Below are 22,121 nucleotides of genomic sequence, written 5' to 3'. Positions count from 1 at the left end.
CCCTAGCCCCTGATCTTTTTACTGTCTCCATGGTTTTGCCTTTTCCAGAATGTCCAATAGTCGGAATCATACAGTATATAGAGCCTTTTCAGATTGGCTTTTCACTGAAATGCGTATCATCCATGTCTTCATGGCTTGATAGCTCATTTCTAGTTCTGAATAATATTCCATTGTCTGGATGGACCACACTTTATCAGTTCACCTACTGAAGGATATTTTGGTCGCTTCCAAGTTCTGGCAATTATGAATAAAGCCGCTATCAATATCCATGGGAAGGTTTTTGTGAGGACGTGTGTTCAGCTTTAGGTAAATATCATATGGCAGGAGTATGTTCAGTTTTGTAAGACACTGCCCAACTGTCTTCCAAACTGGCCTTACCACGATGCATTCCACCAGCAACAAGTGAGAGTTCCTGCAGCTACACATCCTCCCGACATCTTGTGTTGTCAGGATTTGGGTAGGTGTGCGGTGGTATCTCCCTGTTTTAACTTCTATCACCCTGATGATACGTGGCGCGGAGGGTCTTTTCACATGTGCATCTGCCACGTGTCCATCTCCTTTGGTGAGGTGTCTGTCAAAGTCTTTGGCCCATTTCTTGTTTGCTTATTGTTGAGTGTCAAGAGTTCCTTGCATATTTTGGATAACGGTTCTTTTATCAGATGTGTCTTCTTTTTCCAGTTTTATTGAGAAGTAAATATATCCTGGTATGTTGAAGGTGCACAGCATGCTGGTTTGGTTTACTGCACCATGAAATGATCACAACAGGTGTAGTGAACACCCGTCATCTCATGTAGATACCCCGCCATGTCTTTTGCAAATATTTTCTGCCAGACTGTGGCTTGTCTTCTCACTCTCTTCATAGTGAATGTATCTTTAACTTCACACAACCCAGAAAGGAGAACAAAGAAACAAGCGGCGCTTTGGGGCGGAAAGTTCCCGAAGGTGCAGCAGTTAAAGAAAGCTCAAGTCCCCGAATGGGGGGCCACCTGGGCTGTGTGGGGCAGCCAGCTTCAGTGGCCCTTTTTGGATGGTTGCTCCTTTCAGAGAAGAGCCCCAGTGTCCCAGCAGTCCCAGCCACAGGGCAGTCTGTACCAGCTGTTGCTGTGGGTCACGGCGTGGCCTGATGAAATGGTGCAGGAAAGGGGACAGGGTCAGGCACTCGGTGCTGGAGTTTCTGGCTAATGGGAGTTTAGCTCCAAGCTGTGGGTCCTTGGAACCTGGACCTGATGATCTTCCTATGGGACAGGCCCCAGGAATCTGCATTCTCAAGTCCCCATTCCACCGCCCCTCATACACCTGAGACCCTATCAGGTGAACTCAGGAGAAGCTGGCTGTCAACAGGGTGCCCCCTCCTTGACTGTATTTGCCCACAGAGAAGGGCCCAGATGTCATTTCCAGGTCCCAACCGTGTAGAAGGCTCTGGAATCGCCCCACAGCACAGGCCAGTCTGTGCCCACCCCCACCCCCCACCCCGTCACGAGCAATCAGTTTACCGAACACGCAAAAGAAAAATAATTATTTTATTTAATTTAAAATAGCAAGACTTTGGCTTCGACCCAAGATGGTCAGGGTTTCGATACAGTTTTGCACGCACCAAAAAAGACCTCACGCTGTTACTATGCCACAGCACGAAGTTTGTAAAAATGTTTCTTGTACGATGTTTCTTCTTGTCGTGTACGTAAGAGCAGCTCTGTGTGCACCCTTAACCCCGGGCCAAATAATACTCTTTATTAAAAGACAAAACAAACAAACATAAAGAACTCAGAAGCACAGAGAGGCAGAAAACACCTGGTAAGCCTGACTCAAAGACCAAGGTTCAGAAAGTGCCTGAGAGGAGAGGGCTCTGGGCTGAGGACACCCGGATGAGGCTGTACACCTGTCCTGAGCTGAGTCACACCTGTCCTGAGCCCCTACTCCCTCTGCCGGCCCTTCCTGACCGCGGCCTGCTGGGGGACGCCCAGGTCTGGCCAGTCCTGCAGGAGCCACCCCGGGCAGGCAGCCAGCACTGCGGTCTAAGCCAAGGACTCTGGGGCCCCCTTCCGAGCAGGCTTTATTCTCACCTCATCCTCTGTGGCCCACAGGCTAACTCAGCTCTGAGCCATTTTCTTTCTTGCAGCAAGCAACTTCCTGAATGTCTGCTCCATTCTAGAAGCTAAGGTGAGGGTCTTTACCAGCTACGTGCCCATCATCTGCCGTACTGTCTCCAGGGGATCCCTGGATGCCCCTTATATTGGCCATTTCTGTAAGGAGATTGCCCTACTGACAAGTAGCTTTCTGTAGGGGCAGCCCAGGGTTTACGGTGAGTCCTTAGGGGATGATCGCCTCTTGCTGATTTTCATAAAGAAAACTTAAAAAAAAAAAAGGAAACTGAAAATGAGCATTTTGGATCTAGTTCTGTCAATGGCTCTTTCTTTCAGATTCTCTTCCTGTGACAGATTCTGCTTTTGCGAATAAAGTGGGAATCAACAGTATGGTGAGGCTTTGGTTTTAATCCAGAACCATCTGACAGGTTCAGAGGATCATTTCGGTTTTGCAGCGTTCTGACCGAACCCAGGGGAGGGACGCTGATAGGCTGAAGTTGAACTCTTCCTCCCCAAGCCTCCTGCGGTGACGCTGACACTTGCCACCTTAGCCAGTGGCTTCTGTGACTTAACAGAGAAACGGTTTTCTGAAATAACAGGAAAATGTTGGTGGAAGAGCCACGGCTATAGAGATACGGATGCTCAATTTCGATCCTTTTCTTTTAAATGTCAATAATCACCCCATGATGCATGAGTCACTTCCCCGAACCAACTCCCCAAAGCTTCACCTTCAGGGAGGAATCTGTTATTTGGATCATTCACCAGCTCTCTGGTCACCTTTTCTATAAAAAACTAAGCCGGGAGGTGATTCAGCCGGATCCCTACCAGCTCTCCCCAGTCCAGTCTTCCAGAGAACAGACCCGAGAGGCAGCGGACATCCGCTGGGATCCCCTGCAATGCCTCTTGTCCCTGTTCCAGCTCTCGCACGGGAAGAGGGAACCTGTATTTTAAAGTGACTGGTGGAGGCAGGCAGGAGTCTGGGTTCTGGCCTGGGCTTGAAATTCAAGCACAATCTGCATCGAGGGTTGGCAACCCATAGGGAGAATCTGGGAGGTCCCGAGGAGACCAGCTGCCCAGAAACCTCACGGGAACCTTCCAGCTGGTTAAAGGGAACCGGCTCTTTTGCTGACCAGCAAAGCTATCCAAGAAAAGCTGGGTTCTCCCGGAAATCTCAATGCCCTGACAAACCAAAAATCGGCTTTATGATATCTAAGCGGGGGACGCATCCCTGGTAACCCCTGGCATTTTATTTAGGACAGGTGCTTGGTATATATATATACCTCTTTGTGCTTTTCCCCCAGGTGTGGGTCCCTTGAACTGTAAACAGTGCTGTGTGGTCACAAGGCCCACGAGCAGCGGACCACAGGGCAACCTGACAGCGATCACGTACCCATCTCCCTGCCGACCCCACGCAGGCAAGTGCCCCCGCGTGCAGCAGGACACGGGTGGGAGGGGGATGTGCCACCTGAGGGTCTAGGAGGTAGAAGCAGCTGGGTTTGTGGTGGCTCCCCCACAGGGGGGTCAAGAGCTTCAAAAGCAGAAGGCCTCAAGTACCAGCAGACGCCCCCCCCCACTTCCTGCAGCGGGGACTCCCAGAAGCACCTGTCCCCAGGTGGGCAGCACCTGTGCACAGAACTAGGAAGGGAAAAGCTCAGGCGCTTGGAAGTTCATCTGGGGTGCGTCTGGACCCCTGCGGTTCTCCCATCTTGGGACAGTGCAGCAGCAGCCTTGGGAGGGCCAGCCGGGCTCTCAGCACAAGGCTGGGTAGGGCAGCAGACAGAGAAGAGCCGAGTTCGGACGGCCTGGGTGCAGAGGACGAACATGATGCAATTGGCACCGCCCTGAAACGTGTTCCCAATACCCTGTCCGGGAGAAAAGGAGAGGCATGAGTGCCAGGGCTGGAGGGGGTCAGGCTCTCTCTCTCTCTCTCTCTCTCTCTCTCTCTCTCTCACACACACACACACACACACACACACACACACACACGGAGACTGGGAAGCGCTGCGGACCCCAGAACCCTGTCCTCCCCCCGCTGAGGCTGGTCTGCAACCCCCCCATGTGGAGGCCTTCTGGATTGGGAAGGACAGGATCACTCCCAAGGCCACTAGAGAGTCCCCTAATGTCCCTGGGCTGCAGCCACTCTTCCGGGGGGGCGGGGGAGGGCATCTGACCCTGCGCCAGAGCGGCAAGGGCCGGGGAGGGCAGGCCCACATACGTGCAGAACGACCAGCACTGGCGACTGCACGGCCGGGGAGCCACAGAGGGTCAGGACGAATCGCACGGTGCTCCAGACCCGGAGGCAGATGAAGATGAGCGGGATGAGGATCAGCTTCTTGTCGGCCACGGAGGCATGGTGCTGTGGCCGGTGAGCCTCGGAGAGGATGGGCCGGTACTCCGACAGGGCCTCGCGCTGTGCAGGGCACGGGGAACAGGTGTGAGCGAGGCGGGCTGCCGTGCCACCCTCAGCCCGCTGTGTGCCGCGCATCTCCCCGCGGGGGTCTAAGACACGGCTGACCGCTCTCGTGTCAGGAGCACCGCGCCGCATCCCGACCCCCGAGCCTAGCGCGCGCATGTCCCCACCTCGGCTAACGCGCCGGCATCCTACCAGGTGCCCGGGCCAGAAACCCTCTCCTGTTGCTGCTGCCCACGTCCCCTCCGTGAGCAAGTCCTGCGGGATCCCCCTTCAAAAGAGATCCAGAAATCTGGATGCTCCGCCCACTGCCACGGCCACCAGCCCAGTCCAAGCGCCAGCACTGCTCCTCTGGGCAGCTGCAACTCTCTCTCACCCATCTCCCTCCGGCACCCTCACCATCCAAACTCCTCCCAACTGCAGTTCTATTCTTGGCCCAGAAGCAGCACGGTTCCTTGAAAACCTGTCAGGTTCAGTTCTACTTGAAGGTCTCGGATTCCAGTCTAGCTCTGACCTCATGCTTACTGCTTTCGCCTGATTTACTCCAGCCACACAGGCCTCCGTAAGTCCCCAAACATATTCCCCAAGCACGCCCTACCACAGGGCCTTTGCACAAGCCGTTCCCTCTGGAGTGTTGTTTCCCATCTGCCCAGAGGCTCACTCCCTCACCCTCTTCACACCTTTGCTCAATGTCGCCCCCTGGAGGAGGCCTATCCTGACAACCCCTTTTCCAGTGCATAGGCATTTCCCAGGTAGTCCTGTTCCCAGATTCAGCTCTTTATTTTTGCCTGGTTTTTTGTAGCTCTTACCGTCCTCCTTCCTAGATATCATTCATCCTTATTTATCAGGCCTGTTACTTATTATCATCCTGCTCTCCCCCTCCAGAATGCAAGCTCCCCCAGGACAAAGACCTATGAAGGAGGGGCTCCATCCAAAGCTGGGGCACAAAGAAAAGATGAGCAGGCACAGGCTTTGGGCTTCCCTACTCCTGGGAACACCCTTCAGTGAGAGGAAGGAGGTAGCTCCATTTCCAGATCACAACTGAATTTGTAAAAATAGATGCAGGGGAGCCTGGGTGGCTCAGTTGGTTAGGCGCCTGCCTTCGGCTCAGGTCATGATCCCAGGGTCCTGGGATCGAGCCTTGCATCGTGCTCCCTGCTCACTGGGGAGCCTGCTTCTCTTTCTCCTCCCCGCTCTTGCTATCTCTGTCTCTCTCAAATAAATAAAATCTTAAAAAATAGATGTAACTATTCATAACAAAGATGTGTTTCTGAGCGTGGTCCTGTGTCCGGGACACTGAAAGCCCAGGTGAGGGGAAAAGCCACACACCCTGGCATCTCTGAGCACCCAGGCTGCTGCACCTCACCTGCTCAGAGCACCTGCTTCCTCCCTTCCTCCCCTGGGGCCTAGAGCAGCCTGGCAGGGGTAGGGTGGGGGCAGGGGAGGAGCAGGGCAGCTGTCTTCTTTGCAAAGTTCGCTCCAGTTCACTTATTTTTCTTTTTTTAAGATTTTATTTTTGGGGCACCTGGGTGCTTCAGTTGGCTAAGCATCTGCCTTCGGCTCAGGTCATGGTCCCAGGGTCCTGGGATCGAGCTCCGCATTGGGCTCCCTGCTCGGCGGAAAGCCTGCTTCTCCCTCTCCCACTGCCCCTGCTTGTGTTCCCTCTCTCGCTGTGTCTCTCTGTGTCAAAATAAATAAATAAAATCTTAAAAAAAATATTTTATTTTTATTTATTTTAGAGAGAGTGCATGAGCAGGGGTGGGGGGGAGGAGCAGAGGGGAAGGGAGAGAGAAGCTGAAGTAGACTCTATGCTCAGCACTGAGCCTGACTCGGGGCTTGGTCCCACAATCCTCCCTTTTCCCCCCGGAGATCATGACCTGAGCCAAAACCAAGAGTCCAACACTTAACCAACTGAGCCTCCCAGGCGCCCCCCGGCTGACTTATTTTCAGCTCTCCTTTCTAGCTAGAGGCAGGGAACAACCCCTATACATCCCTGCCCACTGTTCTTCCTGTTTTCTGGAAAACACTAGCAGAGTCGTTAGAGAGGACCAGTCCTCCCATGGGGGTTGGCCTCCCAGGCACAGCCCCAGGTTCCCCGCGAAGGGCAAGGAAGAAGAGAGGCACACAGAGGGTGCTGCCTGGGGGGCTTCGTCAAAGAGTCCAGAAACTTCCCAGGGAAAAAAAGGAGCCAAGAAGGGGTGCCCCCGGCCCAGACAGGAGACCAGCAAGAAGATGGGATTTCAGGCCAGTCAGTAAACCCCACGGGATCAGAAGAGGGTGGCAGGCAGATGGGGAGGCAGTGGAGTTTCTGAGCGAAAAGCCAACCCGAAGTCTAGACTCACAAGCCACAGCGGGGAGCACCCACAGCTGCGGGGAGCACCCTACAAACTCGGAAACGGCTGCCATGTCACAGTACGTCCCCAAAGACCAAAGACAAGGGACACACGCCCCTGCAGTTTCAGCCCCTGAGAAATGGGGCAGAGAAAGCCCCGAAGAGCACAGCCGCAGCGCCCCTGGGCCTGGGCTCGGACGCCCCCGCAGCCCCCCACCGCGGCCCCCCAGCAGCGCGGCGCCTCGGCCCGCGGAGCCCGCAGTGCAGGACAAGGAAGGATGTCGTCAGAGGAAAACCCTTCTTGCCTGGACTGTCCAGCCAGCCCAGCTCTCGCTCTCTGGGCTCCCGAGACCCTGAAGAGTCTCCCTGTGTGACACACTCTCAACGACCACCGGTAACGCGGTGAGGCATCCGTGTCACCGAGGACGAAAGCCCACGCGTCTCCCAGGGCCTCGCAGTTCCATTACCCGGATGCGGCTTCCCGGCGCCTGCATTCCCCGCGACGTGGAGCAACCCTGGAGGCCTGCCAGGAGGGGGCAGCAGAGGCCTGTGCCCAGAGCGCAGGCTGGGCGCTCGCCTCCTGGACTGCACACGCCGTGGCTTGGGCCTCAGGGGCCGGGCGAGTCCGGGGAGCCCCTTAGCCTCTGCCAGCTTCTATTTCCTTGTCCACAACGGAGGACTGACGGGACCCACTCCGTCCAGGGCCGCATAATTAGCAAACCCGGAGGCCCAGGCTGCCAGGGCGCAGTGGCCACACAGAGCTGTGGTCGGGGGGCCTGGGGAGGGGGCGGCCGCAGGTACCTACCGCCCTGTTTATGTGCTTCCTGATAAGGCAGTAGAGCACGGGCAGCGTGACGTAGGCCAGCATCTCCCAGAGCTTCCCGGTCAGCAGCATCCACAGGATGCGGTCCTCCGCCTGCAGGTCGATCCAGCACCAGCCGACTGACACGTCCGAGGCGTCATAGCCGATCTTCTTCAGGGCGACAGCTGCCACCGTGATGGCCAGCGGGACCCCCCAGCTGAGGAACAACGGGCAAACGAGGCAGCCAAGGTCAGGCCCTGCTCCCAGTGAAGCCAGAAGGGGCAAAGCCAGGGACGCTCGGCGGACAGAACAGTGCTGCCGAACCCTGGACCACACATCAGCCCCGCACAAAGCGGGGCAGGAGTGCTCAACTCCCCCCACCCGGCCCCGCTCTGCCCCCGCCCTGCCAGGCCCACCCTAATGTCGCAGAGCACAGGGATGTCCCCGCCTCCTGCCTGGTCCGACGCACCCCCCAGCCCCTCAGAGGCCGGGTTCTAATTCAGAACTGCTGGGCTCCCATCAAAAGGAATGAGATCTTGCCATTTGCAATGACGTGGATAGAACTGGAGGGTGTTAATGCTGAGCGAAATAAGTCAGAGAAAGACATGTATCATATGACCTCACTGATATGAGGAATTCTTAAATCTCAGGAAACAAACTGAGGGTTGCTGGAGTGGTGGGGGGTGGGAGGGATGGGGTGGCTGGGTGACGGACATCGGGGAGGGTATGTACTATGGTGAGCGCTGTGAATTGTGCAAGACTGTTGAATCACAGATCTGTACCTCTGAAACAAATAATACAATATATGTTTAAAAAAAAAAAGAAGATAGCAGGAGAGGAAGAATGAAGGGGGGGAAATCGGAGGGGGAGACGAACCATGAGAGACGATGGACTCTGAAAAACAAACTGAGGGTTCTAGAGGGGAGGGGTTAGCCTGGTGATGGGTATTAAAGAGGGCACGCTCTGCATGGAGCACTGGGTGTTATGCACAAACAATGAATCATGGAACACTACATCAAAAACTAATGATGTAATGTACGGTGATTAACATAACAATAAAAATTAAAAAAAAAAAAGAATTGCTGGGCTCCTTGCAGATGGGCGCGAGGCACGGGGAGGGCAGCCTCTTCCTGCCCCCAGAGCGGCCTGCATGCCACGTGCCCGCGCCTGGCCCACACAGCCCCCTTGGCCGCCTGGGTCTCGGGGTGCACCCACTGGCAGCAGGATCCAGAAGGGGGACCAGGGGCTTGGGCAGACACCTCTCTCCGGACCTGAGACCTCCCTGCTCTATGGGAAGGGGATTCCCGGCAGAGGTCAAAGGCGGGCCTCTGAAGCATCAGGCCTGGGGCTGGCGCCCCCTCTTAGGGCAGTGCCAGGCCGACTTTTTGAGAGCTTCCCCTGATAGCAACACGGCCAGATGAGGGCCAAGCCCCAAGGAGCTTCCTGGGGTCCCCGCACCAGTCTGCTTGCAAAGCATTTTACACGGGCCAGGGGGACACACAGAGGCTTCGTGGTGGCACCGTGAGGTGGCTCCGAGCTTGGCCTGCCCGGCAAGGAGCAGGGTCCAAGTTGGCCCCCACTCGGCCTCCACACGCCAGTGTTTTCCTCCACACAGTGGGGACGGGAACGGCGCCTAGAGCAGAGTAGGTCATTGGAGAATAAACCGAGTGGAGTGTGCCTGGCACACAGGACTGGGTAAGTGTGTCAGTGGGTCTGACTGCTGTCATGAGTCGTGTCCGACGTCCCAGGATTCCGGCCCGTAGGGCAGGTGCCAGGAAAGTGTGAGGCCCATGCGGTCTCTGCCCCTGGGAGAGCGCACACGGGCCTATGGCCCAGGTCAGTCGCTGGAGGATGGAGCCGTGTATAAACAGGACCCTGTCATCAGTAAAACGCTCAGCTCAGAAATCAGTTATATGTTGAGAGCTCTGTGTAAGCAACAGTGGCTCTTTTTTGTTTTTTAAGTTTATTTTTACTTATTTACTTAAGGAATCTCTACACCCAACGTGGGGCTCAAACTCACAACCCCAAGATCAAGAGTCGCATGCCCTTCTGACTGAGCCAGCCAGGAGCAGCTCTTTTTGAGAGAAAGTTCTAGAACAATGATGAGACCATAGCTGCATGTTAGTCTTGCCAAAATGAGAAGTGCTGTGTTCAACCAGGTTCTCCAAATACTGCAGGGCTGTGGGGGACGGAAGGGAGAAAGCCAGCTCCCCGGGCCTGGGAAGGACTCTGCGTTGGGCACTTTCAGAACGGAGGTGCCTGTTCGACCCACCCCCTCTTCCCATACTGGCCTCTGGGTGCCCAGAAAGGCATGAGGGCACGGCCACCCGCAGCCTCAGCATCTGCCCTCCCCACAGCGGGGAGGGAAGGGGAGGCGGGAAGCAGCCTGTCCTCCTTGAGGTCACAAAGGCACAGAAGGGACAAAAAACCCACAGAAGTTAAAGGGTTAAGAGAAAGGGACCAAGTTACCCCCAGGAGCCTGTCCATTCTAAATGCTTGTTCTATCGGTTACTCATCTGTGAAGCTGATACAGATGAGTATTAAACCGTTCTGTCATAATACGGGGTTACCACTTAAAAACTCATGCCGTCCTGGGATCTGGAGACAACACGTCACAGCTGTGAGCTCCGTGAGGGCAGGCGCACTGCGCTTTCCAGCATCCAGAACAGCGCCTGGTGCCTGGTAGGGGCAAAACAAGGACCTGCTGATGAATGAATGAAGTTTGAGCCAAGTGATGGAGACAACTTTCCCCCATTTACTCTTTAACTATTCACTGCAAGGACATCATTGTCACTGAAAAGGAACTAAAAGGCTTTTAAAGTACTAAAACTGCAATCCCGAAGTTAGTTGTGGTGTTGTTCATCACTTTATGGCTTACAGGGTTCCTTCGAGGAACCCTGTGACCACCAGAGAAAGCGTGGTGTGTAGGGCACATCACCCCGCAGGGGGCTGGGCAGGAGCGGAGGGGTGCCCTCGGGACTGGAAGGAAGCATGCAGGACAGACACGTAGGAGGAAGGACCGCACTCGCAGGCAGGGTGATTTCTCCATCCTCAGCATCCTGATGGCCCTCGCAGGAGACCTGGGACCAACCCGGAGACAGGTGTTCTATGAGTTTAGGCTCATCGTTAAGAAAGCTACAGAGTGATGCATTTCCTCTCTATGACTGGGGTGCACCTGGAGCTAAGTTTGTGTTAGGAAATAGCCGGAGGGAAGACCCAACAGGCAGAGGGCTTTCAAGGGTTAAGAATGTGGGTTGATCAATCAGAGTCGCTGTTTGAGTCTAAGCACAGATGGCCAGAAGTGGCAGGAGAGGTATTTAAGTGGGAGGTGGTAAGAAGAAGTAATATCAGGGAGGGGTGGGAATGGAGTGGGAGGGATCGAGAGTCTGATGACCCAGCAAAGCGGGCTCTACCAGACTTGTAATTTATGGGTTTGGGCCACGCTGTGCCGATTATGTTTAACAGCTGGCTCTGCACACAGAAGTATTTGTATGTGTGTGCGTGTGTACATATGTGTGCTTGCACACATACACTTATTATTACTTTAACTGATGTGAAAGACGTGAGGTACACAACCTGCAAGTAATAACACAACACACTGTGATCCTTGGGGCGAATTCCATATAGCCAGTTGAGCCCCACAGAATGCACTGGCTGATTTTTGCCAACACGCTATGGTTGCAGCTGGCAAATGAAAGTAGTTTCGGGGCGTCAAGTTGGTTGTGTTTTCATTTTCCTTCACACGTAAGAAGAACGTGAAAAAAGGAAGACCTAAGGGACAAGAAAAATGGTGACCAGGAGCGACTTCCTTGTGGGAGAAAATATTAATTTCCCAGCCCTGGAAGAGTATTCCTTCTATTTTTATTTTATTTTTTAATTTAATTTAATTTAATTTTTTTTAAGATTTTATTTATTTAGTTGGAAGAGACAGAGACAGCGAGAGCAGGAACACAAGCAGGGGGAGTGGGAGAGGGAGAAGCAGGCTTCCTGCCGGGCAGGGAGCCCGATGTGGGACTCGATCCCAGGACCCTGGGATCATGACCTGAGCCGAAGGCAGACGCTTAACAACTGAGCCACCCAGGCACCCTATTTTTATTTTTATTTTTTTCTGCTCTATGATACCGCCTCTTCTCACCCCCTTAAATACCCGGCTTCCTGCCTGCCCCAATGTGGGTACCATCTTTGCTGAAGTTCACACAAGGAGCACTTTTAAGTATAATCTTTCCTATTGACATTTCCTCCATAACCTTCTTAAGTCTAGATAAAGGGTCCAGCAAACTATGGCCCTCGGGTCAAATCTGGCTGGAGGTCTGCTTTTCTGCTTTTTTAAATAAAGTTTTATTGCAACACAGCCTCGTTTACACTCAGTCCTCTACATATTGTTTAGGGCTGCTTTCAGGCTACAAGGGCAATAGTTGCAACTGAGATCAGATGGCCTGTAAAGCTAAAAAACCTACAATCTGTGTAGGGTTTGTTTGGGGGAAAGTTTGCTGACCTCTGCTCTACACAATCAACAAAACAACAAACCGAGCCCTGATCCGTCGTGTCTGCCATTTTCCACGGGGCAAATATTCCCACTACAACTAATTTCAAGCCATCAACACCTGTGGTTGGAGACAGATGTGCAGTATTTCTGACAGTATTTCCATCGGGCAGATAAAATAGTTGTAAATAACCCCAAGTACACAGATAATAGTAAAATAATTAAGATGTAGTTTTTAGTGGGGCGCCTGGGTGGCTCAGTCGGTTAAGCATCTGACTTCAGCTCAGATCATGATCTCAGGGTCCTGGGATCAAGCCCAGTGTCGGGGGTCCACACTCAGTGGAGAGCCTGCTTGTTCTTCTCCCTCTGCCCCTGCCCCCTGCTCATGCTCTCGCGCGCACGCTCTCTCTCTCTCTCAAATAAATAAAATCTTTTTAAAAAAAGATGTAGTTTTAGTATTTTTATTACTTTTTCTTTTTTAAAGATTTTTATTTATTTATTTGACAGAGAGAGAGCCAGAGAGAGAGAGCACAAGCAGGGGGAGTGGGAGAGGGAGAAGCAGGCTTCCCGCTGAGCAGGGAGATCAACAAGTGGCTCAATCCCAGGACCCTGGGATCATGACCTGAGCCGAAGGCAGACGTTTAAGGCAGAATGAGCCACCCAGGCGCCCCTTTATTACTCTTTTTAATACAACTTATTATAAGTTTATATATTTATATATATATATATATATATATATATAAGTTTATATAATTTAGTTTTTATTAATGATTGCCTTTAACAATCAGCTCACAAAATGCCCTAAAATTTAATAATTGGGTCTCCCCAGCTGGCTCCAGGACGCCAATGGACAGAGGATAAAAAAAGGATAATTTGCCGAAGATGCCCCAGGTTCTCGACCTGCAGAGTGAGGAGAAAGTACTTTTGGCAACCTCAGATAAGCCAAGCCATTCTCAGGCCAGGTGGCCAGCCCGAGCTGTAGGCGCCATGAATCTAGAAGGCACTCCACAAAGACATGTGGGACATGGTCCCTGCATTCCAGAAATGTGTACTTCCAATTTCTGTCACGTACCATGTAACAGTTTTCTCCTCTCCCCAAAAAGAAGCCAGCAACAGAAAAATTAACGAAATCCGAACCAGTAAAATGTCTCTGAGTTAACAGCACATGAAAAAGACCAAGGACGTTAGTTGATTATGACCTAGAAACTCATGTGGTTGGAGGGATCGCCCTGATGCCCAGATGTGGGCAGATCAGACCGGCCAGGGAGCTGTCCTGCCTCCGTGTGGACACTTGTGACCCACATTCTAAATTTGAGATTGTTAAACTGGCCCCAGAGCCAGGCGCATTAGGAGATGCTGGGCCTTGAGCTATCCTCTTAAAGTCTCCTGACGAAGTCGGGCTAGGGGAGATGGGGTTAGATGGCTGGAGGAAAGGGTGTCCTGCTCAATACCGAAACCAAGGGCTGAACTGGCAGCTTCACTGAAGGAAGCCACAGGACCACGTGCAAGGGATGCTATGAAAGGTGTTTGGTCCCCTTCTCTCCAAACCTGTGCCTCTCAGGCTGAGAAGCAGGGCTGGGGTCACCTGGATGGAGGGAGCCCGGAAGACCACACTCCGAGCACAATCCCCCACGTGGAGGGGCACCAAGAGCTTCTCCAAGAGGTGCCCACGCCCCCTCCCTTCAGGTTCACCGGGAAACCGAGGCCAGACTCCAAGTCGGCTTCATCCTCCCTCGGAGGCTGTTAAGAGCTGAGTTGTGTTCCCCCAAGACACACACACAAATTCATATGTTGAAGTCCTAACCCCTAGTACCTCAGGATCTGACTGTAGGTGGAGGTGGGGGGGGGGGTTCTTTAAAGAGGTGATTAAATTAGAATGGTCTAGAGGGTGGGCACTAATCCAGCATGACAGCCGTTCTTATATGAAGAGATTAGGACACAGACACACACAGAGGGAAGACCATGTGAAGACACAGGGTGTAGACGGCCACCTACAAGCCACGGAGACAGGCCTCAGAGGAAACCAGCCCTGCCAACGTTGATCTCCGACTTCTAGCCTCCAGGACTGTGAGAAAATGGATTTCTCTTGTTTAAGCCACTCAGTTGTGGTACATGTTAGGGCAGCCCGAGCAGGTAAGAGAGAGGCTTTCTACGAACTATGGGGGAGACACGTGCTCAGGCCCAGGGGTCCCACCACAGCCAGGCTGACAGAGCTGGTGGGGTCCCTCGGTAAGCTTAGGGGAGGGGTAAACTGACAAAAAGCCATTCAGATCTCTCACGAGCTGAGCTCTTCTTTGGAACCTGGCATCCTTTTGTTTTCATTTTTATTTATTTTTTTAAAGGAGGCTCTATGCCCAATGTGGGGCTTGAACTCACGACCCTGAGATTGCACGCTCTTCTGACTGAGCCAGCCAAGCGCCCCAGCATTCTTTTGTCTTTAAAAAATCTCCTCTAGGGGCGCCTGGGTGGCTCAGTCGTTAAGCGTCTGCCTTCGGCTCAGGTCATGATCCCAGAGTCCTGGGATCGAGCCCCGCATCGGGCTCCCTGCTCCGCGGGAAGCCTGCTTCTCCCTCTCCCATTCCCCCTGCTTGTATTCCCTCTCTCGCTGTGTCTCTCTCTGTCAAATAAATAAATAAAATCTTTAAAAAAAAAAAAAAAGGGATTTAGTCTCTAAAAAAAAAAAAAAAACTCCTCTAGAGGAGCAGAACCAGGAGTACCACGGGATGAGCCAGGTGGTGAGGAAGCCATCCCCAATACCTGAATTCCCTGGCATCTATCAGCTGCCCCTGAGCAGGCGGCCCGTCTCCAGGACGGTGATGCTCTGGGTTTCCCTTGGAGTTCCCAACTCTGCCCAAATGGGGATGTTCCGTTATGTGGTCTCTGGAACCTCTCCCCCCAGAGTCATGGTGGGGAACACCTGCGGCTACAGGGACAGTTCCACTTTACACACAGATGGGAATACCCTTCCTCCCGCTGCACGAAGGGGGTGAGCCTGCAAGGTCTGCTCACTCATTTGCCCCCACCGTTAGATTCTTGCACTTTCCCCTCACCCCAAACCTCACTCTTCCTACAGATCTTCCCACAAGGGGGTGGGCACCTGCTGGGAAAGAAACAAAAGGGTCTTCTCCCCCAAACAACACGGCCTGGTCTCTGCGCTGTGCGGCCTATGGAAAGCCTTGAAGGTCAACTAAAAAAAAAAATGCTCTGAGAACAAAACTATCGGGCAACAATGTGCCAATTTAGAGAGCTCTTGGGAGCAAGACAGAGCCGGGCCCCGAGCGAAGCACAGCTGCAGCGAGCCAGGCCTGGTGGAAGGAATCACAAGGCCCGTGGCTGCCTGGAGGTTTCTTCCCGGAACAAAGGCCACTTATTGTTGAATGTGGGGCAGAGCAGTAGGTCGTGGGAGAAGTTCAGGGAGCCGGCCAGCCACTGGCCAGGCCACCACGAGGTCACTCTGTGGCACTGGCACAGAAGCGAGTGGGGTGTGCGAAGGAACTGCTAAGCACACACACCCGAGCAGGCCTGGCCCTGGTGGGCGTCAGGAAGCCACCTGCCATGCTCAGAGACACGGCTCAGGCCCCAGCTGACCGGGACGCCAGGCAAGGATGGGCAGGGGCTGAGCTTGCCCTGGTCGGAGGGTCAAGGGCAGACTCTGCTGTCCCGCAGCCTCCGGCTTCCCGCGAACACAAAACGCTGTGTGGAGACCTCGCAACGCAGCAGCATCCTCTGAAAGCTTCTCAGGGGGAAAAAGCAAAGCCAGTTCACCTCTTGTTATTTTGGGGAGCACTGCCCGACATGGGGTGCCGTTCCTGCAGCTGCCACGTGCCTCCCTCATTCGGACACACCTACTCGGGGCCTTGTCACCAGGCCCCACAGTGAGCTAGTTTCCCACCAAAGAGCTTAGAGCACCTTCCCCTTCTTGGCCCCGTTTCCCCTTTTGTCTCCATTAGAACTTCCCGCTTCCCACAGCAGGGGTCTTGATGGTGAACCTGGGAACCATGGACTTTTCTTCCAGAACCCCCAAGCAACCTCCAGAGCGTGGGTGGGCCCGCAGTCATGCCCACACGCACTCCCACCTCGTGCCCGAAGAAACCCTACGACTGCCTCACGTGGCTAGCTTGGCCAGGACCCTTCCTTCTGACTTGGGGGCAATGAGGCTCCCCCCAGCCCAGCCTTCCTCCCCTGCCCACAGGACACCCCATGACACCCGGCGCGGGGGTGCCTGGGCACGCAGGTGCAGAGACGGTTCACGCACCCTGCTCCAGTGTCGTCCAGGAGCCCACCACGCTGCAGTGGGGGGGTTGACAGGAGCTGACAGCTGCTTTGGAAAGGCAGCTCACCTTCAGCAGGGGGACGGGGATGGTTTCCCACCAACTTGGCCTACTGGACCAGAGAAGAACTGACCGCGCCCACAGCAGCTCCGGGCACCGTCTCAGGTGAGTATTGTAAATGCTTCCAGATGCACATGCCCGTGACTGTGAACTACGGGTGTCTGCGTCAGGCTGCCTCAACGGCCACGGACAGTGCAGAGGGAGGGACTTCTCAACCTGGGCCTTCCCTTGGATGCTGAGTATTCAGTCTAACACAACCTTACAAAGGCAATAAAAAACAGGGAATTCACTTTCAGAATACGGTGAGATTTGACGTGTGCTAAACTTGCGGGTAAAGTCTGAGGAGTAGGAAGATTTTTATCTCCACGAGGTATTTATTAATTACCAAAGGGGAGGACAGTAACCACCCTGCAAAACTGGCAGGCAACACCTTCATCAGGCGATCAGAATTCCTATCACCAGAGGTGAACAAGTCCAAGTCCCCGGGGAGGGAGGAATAAGAAGATTGTTCTGTGGGATTCCAGACCCAGTGCAGAACCTGAAACCACTCATGGGGAAGCACCGGAGAGCCCGGCAGAGGGACCTTCTGCAAAACCACAGACCTGTGCCTTTCAAAAAAGTCAGCGTCCTGAAACACCGAGAAAGAAGAACTGTTGCGGATCGCCGGACAACAGAGAGACCCGACAACTAAGTCAAACACAACCTGAGGGTGTCCCTTTGCTATTGGGGACATTGGCAGGAGACCGACAACATCCCTGTAAAGTCCACCCTCAGGTAACAGCATCGTTCCAGGCGACACCACTGCCCTGCTTCTGGAAGGTGTAGGTGGTTACCTAAGAGACGGTCCCTTTCTTTCGGAAATACACACTGAAGGATTTAGGGGTTCTGGGGTCATCAGTCTATACTCTTAAATGGCTCCAGAAAAATAAATGCAGAAGACAAAAGCCAACATGATACCATGTTCATAATGGCAGAAATCTGGAAAGTTAAAAATAAATTGAGTAATGATATCTCAACCTTAAGAATTATCCTCAGGCCAAGAGACAAGATGAGATCGTAAATGGAGGACCGACCCTTGGAGTTCTAACCCTTAGCCTCCCAATTATGGCTGCGTGAGCTCGGGCAAGTCGTGAGCTCGGGCAAAGTCGCATGAGCTGTGACTGGAGGGTGATGGTCCTGCCCAGCCCCGGGGCTACTGGTGGCCAATGAGCTAAGGAACGGACAAGCACTTTGCAAGACCTCAGGAGCCAGACGCAACTTGTGATAAAATACCATTTCCTTGAGGATAAAGTCTAAGCTGCCCTCCTTCCCCAGTGGGCAAAGAAAAAAGTCTTTCTGTAAAGGGAGACTGCTCAGGTATTATGATGGGGCCCTAGGGGGTTGCGCAGGTGCTTTCTGGGAAGTGGTGTGCGTGTAGGATTCTATCTGGCCTCCTGCTTTATGTGGTTCCGTTTTAGAGATGGCTTTTTTTTTTTTTCATTTAACATTGTATCATACTATTTTAAAAACATGGCTTATAGAGTTCACAGCCAGTATTTGATGGCTGTGTAATGTTTCCGGTGGGGTGTAGTTTATAATCTTCTGCTCCCCTATATTTTGGACATTCAGGTTGCTTCCAAATTCCCACACAAACTCCTTTGTACCTACAGCTTTGAATGTATTTTGGATTATCTCCTTAGACTAGGTCCCTATAAATAGGATTAGTGGATCAAGGGGTACGAACCAAATACTTTCTATGTGGATTATTCCAGTTTCCATTGCCAATAATAATGTTTTATTTATATTTGTATTTGTATAATGTATTTATTTATAAAATAAAATACCAGTTTTACCGGCATTTATCACATTAGTATTCTGCTTCACTACTTTTTTCTAATTTAATGAGAAAATGGTACCTCCCTGTTATAATTTGTATTGCTTTGACTATTAACAGGAGAAACTTTTCCCCATAATATATTTATGAACCATTCTGACTCTTGTCTCAATGCCTCCTTTGGCCATTTATCAGGGTATTTGTTGGTTTTTTAAAAAATCATTTCGGGGCGCCTGGCTGGCTCAGTCAGTAGAGCATGCAACTCTTGATCTCAGGGTTTTGGGTTTGAGCCCCATGTTGGGTGTAGAGATTATTTAAAAATAAAATCTTAAAAAAAAAAAAATCATTTCTGGGCATCTGGGTGGCTCAGTCGTTAAGCGTCTGCCTTCAGCTCAGGTCATGATCCCAGGGTCCTGGGATCGAGCCCCGCATCGGGCTCCCTGCTCGGCGGGAAGCCTGCTTCTCCCTCTCCCACTCCCCCTGCTTGTGTTCCCTCTCTCACTGTGTCTCTCTCTGTCAAATGAATAAATAAAATCTTTAAAAAAAAATCATTTCATAAAAACTAATAGACATTCCCAACATCTACATTGTCACGTTTTAAAATACTTTCCCAAACTGAAGGTCTGACAAGGACTGATCTTCAGTAGTCTGAACTGGTTAAAAAGTGGATGACTGTGCAGCCTCTGTCTGAATATGAAATTTATCATGCCAACAGGTCTTTAACAATTATAAACTCATACTCCAAAGAAAGCCACTGGAGAGCCCTTAGCAAGGTTATGAGCAATACAGCCTGGGAGGATCTAGGTCAATAAATGAACCTGTCAGACAGGTTTTCTACCAATTCTCTTAGACCAGCAAGATGCTGAGAGCTAACTTCTGAAAGGGAACTCCAGAGAACAAACTGTCAAACTCCCTTTGTAGCTTGGATATAGATAATTTTTTTTTTACGTAGGCTCCATATCCAGTGTGGATCCCAACACGGGGCTTGAACGCACAACCCTGAGATCAAGATCTGAGCTGAGATCAGAGTCAGAGGCTTAACCGAGTCACCCAGGCACCCTGGTAATTTTCTTTTGAGAAGCTGATGGATCACATTCAACGGACAAGATGAACAACTCCCTTCTTTTTCGTGGCCAGCATGGAGGACCCATGGGCTTTCTTAGGAGGCCTCTCCTCAGCATCACAAAAAACACCCCTAGGACTGAATGGAAGGAACTCCCACTCAGGTTCATTAGCAAATGCATCTTTTCTATAGGAGCTGTACCAGGTTCTCTTCATCACTTAAAAAATATATTGTTTTCGGGATGCCTGGGTGGCTCAGTCAGTTAAGCGTCAGCCATGATTCCAGGGTCCTGGGATCGAGTCCCATATCGGGCTCCCTGCTGAGCAGGGAGCCTGCTTCTCCCTCTCCCTCTGCCTGCTGCTCTCCCTGCTTGTGTTCTCTATCTCTCTGTGTGTCAAATAAATAAATAAAATCTTTAAAATATATATATATATATTGTTTTCAGTATTCTTTTTTTAAGGGGGGGAAGAGAAGAGATTTTTGGCAAAGAAAGGTCCTATCTTAGGCTCCTTCTCAAGTACATGTGAACTCTGGTGTACATGCTGCCCACACCCAACCAGACTGCCAAGGACTGGGTCTCTGAAATACACAGAGGCCAGGGCCGGGGGGATGCTGCAAGGGGAGGAAAGGCAGCCCCTGTGGATCTCTGCAGCATCTGAGGTACTGTCTGGCTCCTTGAAAAACTTTTGACATGAACAGCTGAGAAGGAGGCCACTTAGTTTCCCAGGGACCAGCTGGCCTTCCTCCAGCAGTTCTGAGACCTAGAGGTCACGTGACTCTCGCAGGCTTGTGATCTCACCGTTGTGACACCCAGGTGACCTGTCTCTACCAAAGTGCTGACTGTCCTCAGTCCCATGGAAAGCACTCAAGCTTATTTAACAGAGAGGTCCTATAATTAGGGCAGTATTTGGTGTTCTTATCTGGGAGACAGACAAGGGGAAACAGGCCCTATAAGATTCCTGCCTTGAGTGAAGTGCAGGACACCACGGACGTTCAAATCTTGGAATTGCACCGGGAAGGAGTCAACCTTCATGGGTGAGGGTTACCTGATGAGGTGCTTTAATGCCAGGGCTGGGCAAAGCCCTCAGTTGACTCTACTCTCATAGACTCCAGGCAGCTGGGGGCCCTCTTCCAGACCAGACCCTGCCACTGACCTCACCCTCAGAGATACCAAACCCTAGAAAATCAAGATCGTCTGGGTCTAGAGATGCACAAAGACAAAATCATGAAGACGATACTCTGTAATACAGCTCCGACAATGCATCTGGCCGCGGGCAGCTAGCCCGGGAGTGGCTGAATGCATCACACCTACTGTGACACAGGGTGCGACTGGGAGCAGCCCCCCTCTCCAGGCTGGAGCAGCACCTAACTCATCTCGCAGCCTGGGAACGAGGAGCTTCTCCCCATGGGCAGTAGAAACGGCCAGAACGCAGGGAAGCAGGAGGCAAAAGGCATAAGGTGTCCTCGCCATCTCTCCAGGTGCTTCCAAGTTATGAGGGCCGAGCTCTGACCCCCCACCTCTCCGCGAGGTTCGGGCTAGGGCAGGCACAAAGGGGCGCCCTCTGCACTGATGCTCCGGGCAGGTGCACCTCTCCGCCCGCATCTTCCCGCTGGCCCCCCGACTGCCTCGGAACATGAGCAGACACGACCCTCTGGGGCCCCGGCCAGGGGTCCGACCAAGACGCGGGCGCCAGAAGGGCGCGAGGGCCACAGAGGCAGCAAGCAGGGCCCAGGTGCGGGTCGGGGACTCGAGGGGAAGCGGCGCCGCAGCCACGCACCTGACGACGTGGAAGGCCCAGAGCAGGCGGCCGGTCCGAGGCTCGCGCGCCGCGCGGACGATGCTGAGATACAGGTAGAGGGCGATGGCCACGGTCCAGAAGAAGGAGCTGGTGTTGGCGAAGGAGGAGAGCGCGCCTTGCAGCACGCAGTCCCACGAGGGGCCCGCGAAGTCCTGCAGCACCCCGTAGAAGTAGGAGGCAGCCGAGAGCAGGTCCGCCAGCGACAGGAAGAGCAGGAGGCGCCGTGCCGGGCTGCGCAGGTCGGGCCACAGGGCGTGCGTGGCCACCAGCAGGCCGGAGCCGAGCGCGGAGAGCGCGCACGACAGCAGCACCACGGCGCGCTCCGACGGCACCAGCTCGGTGGGCGGCACGGGCGGCGGCATGGCCGGGCGGGCAAGGGGCCGGGGCCGCGGCGCCGCGGGGACAGAGGCCGGGACGCGCGTGCGGCTCTCGCCGCCGCTGCCGTCTGGGAACCGACGCGCTCACGGCTCGCGTCCCGGCCCCTCCCGGTCCCTCCGGGCCCGCGGCCCGCCCCCTCCGCGCCCCGCCCCGCGCCCCGCCCCCGGCCGCGGCCCGCGACCCACGGCCCCCGCGCCCTCCGCACTCCGCCCCGCGCTCCGACCCCGCCTCCAGCGCCCGGCCCAACCCCGGCCCCGGGGTCCTCCGCCCTCTGCGCTCCGCCCCCACGCTCCGCCCCCGGCCCGGAGCCCTCCGCACCTCGCCCCCGACCCAGGGGCCCTCCGCGCGCCCCCAGACCCCTCCCCCCGGCGCCCTCCGCACTCCGCCCCGCGCTCCGCCCCCACGCTCCGCCCCCGGCCCGAAGCCCCCCGCACCTCGCCCCCGACCCAGGGGCCCTCCGCGCGCCCCCAGCCCCCTCCCCCCGGCGCCCTCCGCACTCCGCCCCGCGCTCCGCCCCCGGCCGCGTCCCCCACGCCCTCCAGGGCACACCCCGTGGCTCTCGCGCGCGGTCCGCCACCGGGTGCCCGGACCCCGAGCCTCCACCCTGGGCCACGCCCCCACGCCCTCTA

At 53.9% G+C, this 22,121-nt stretch overlaps 1 protein-coding gene across 1 annotated transcript; it reads right to left on the bottom strand.

Annotated features, from left to right (window-relative positions):
- Nucleotides 1–1,506: 1,506 nt before the first annotated feature.
- On the bottom strand, nt 1,507–21,579 carry GPR157 (G protein-coupled receptor 157). The gene is made up of 4 exons (XM_036090487.2): nt 21,094–21,579; nt 7,629–7,842; nt 4,297–4,491; nt 1,507–3,943 (listed from the first exon to the last, which is right to left on the bottom strand). The coding sequence occupies exons 1-4, from the start codon at nt 21,474–21,476 to the stop codon at nt 3,749–3,751; spliced, it is 987 nt and encodes a 328-aa protein (XP_035946380.1). The 5' UTR covers nt 21,477–21,579; the 3' UTR covers nt 1,507–3,748.
- Between the last annotated feature and the right edge of the window lie 542 nt (nt 21,580–22,121).

The sequence above is a fragment of the Halichoerus grypus genome, chromosome 5 (genome assembly GCF_964656455.1).
Source record: "Halichoerus grypus chromosome 5, mHalGry1.hap1.1, whole genome shotgun sequence".
Lineage (NCBI taxonomy): Eukaryota > Metazoa > Chordata > Mammalia > Carnivora > Phocidae > Halichoerus > Halichoerus grypus.
Note: the sequence above shows the minus strand (reverse complement) of the source record. Positions and strands in the feature narration are given on the sequence as shown.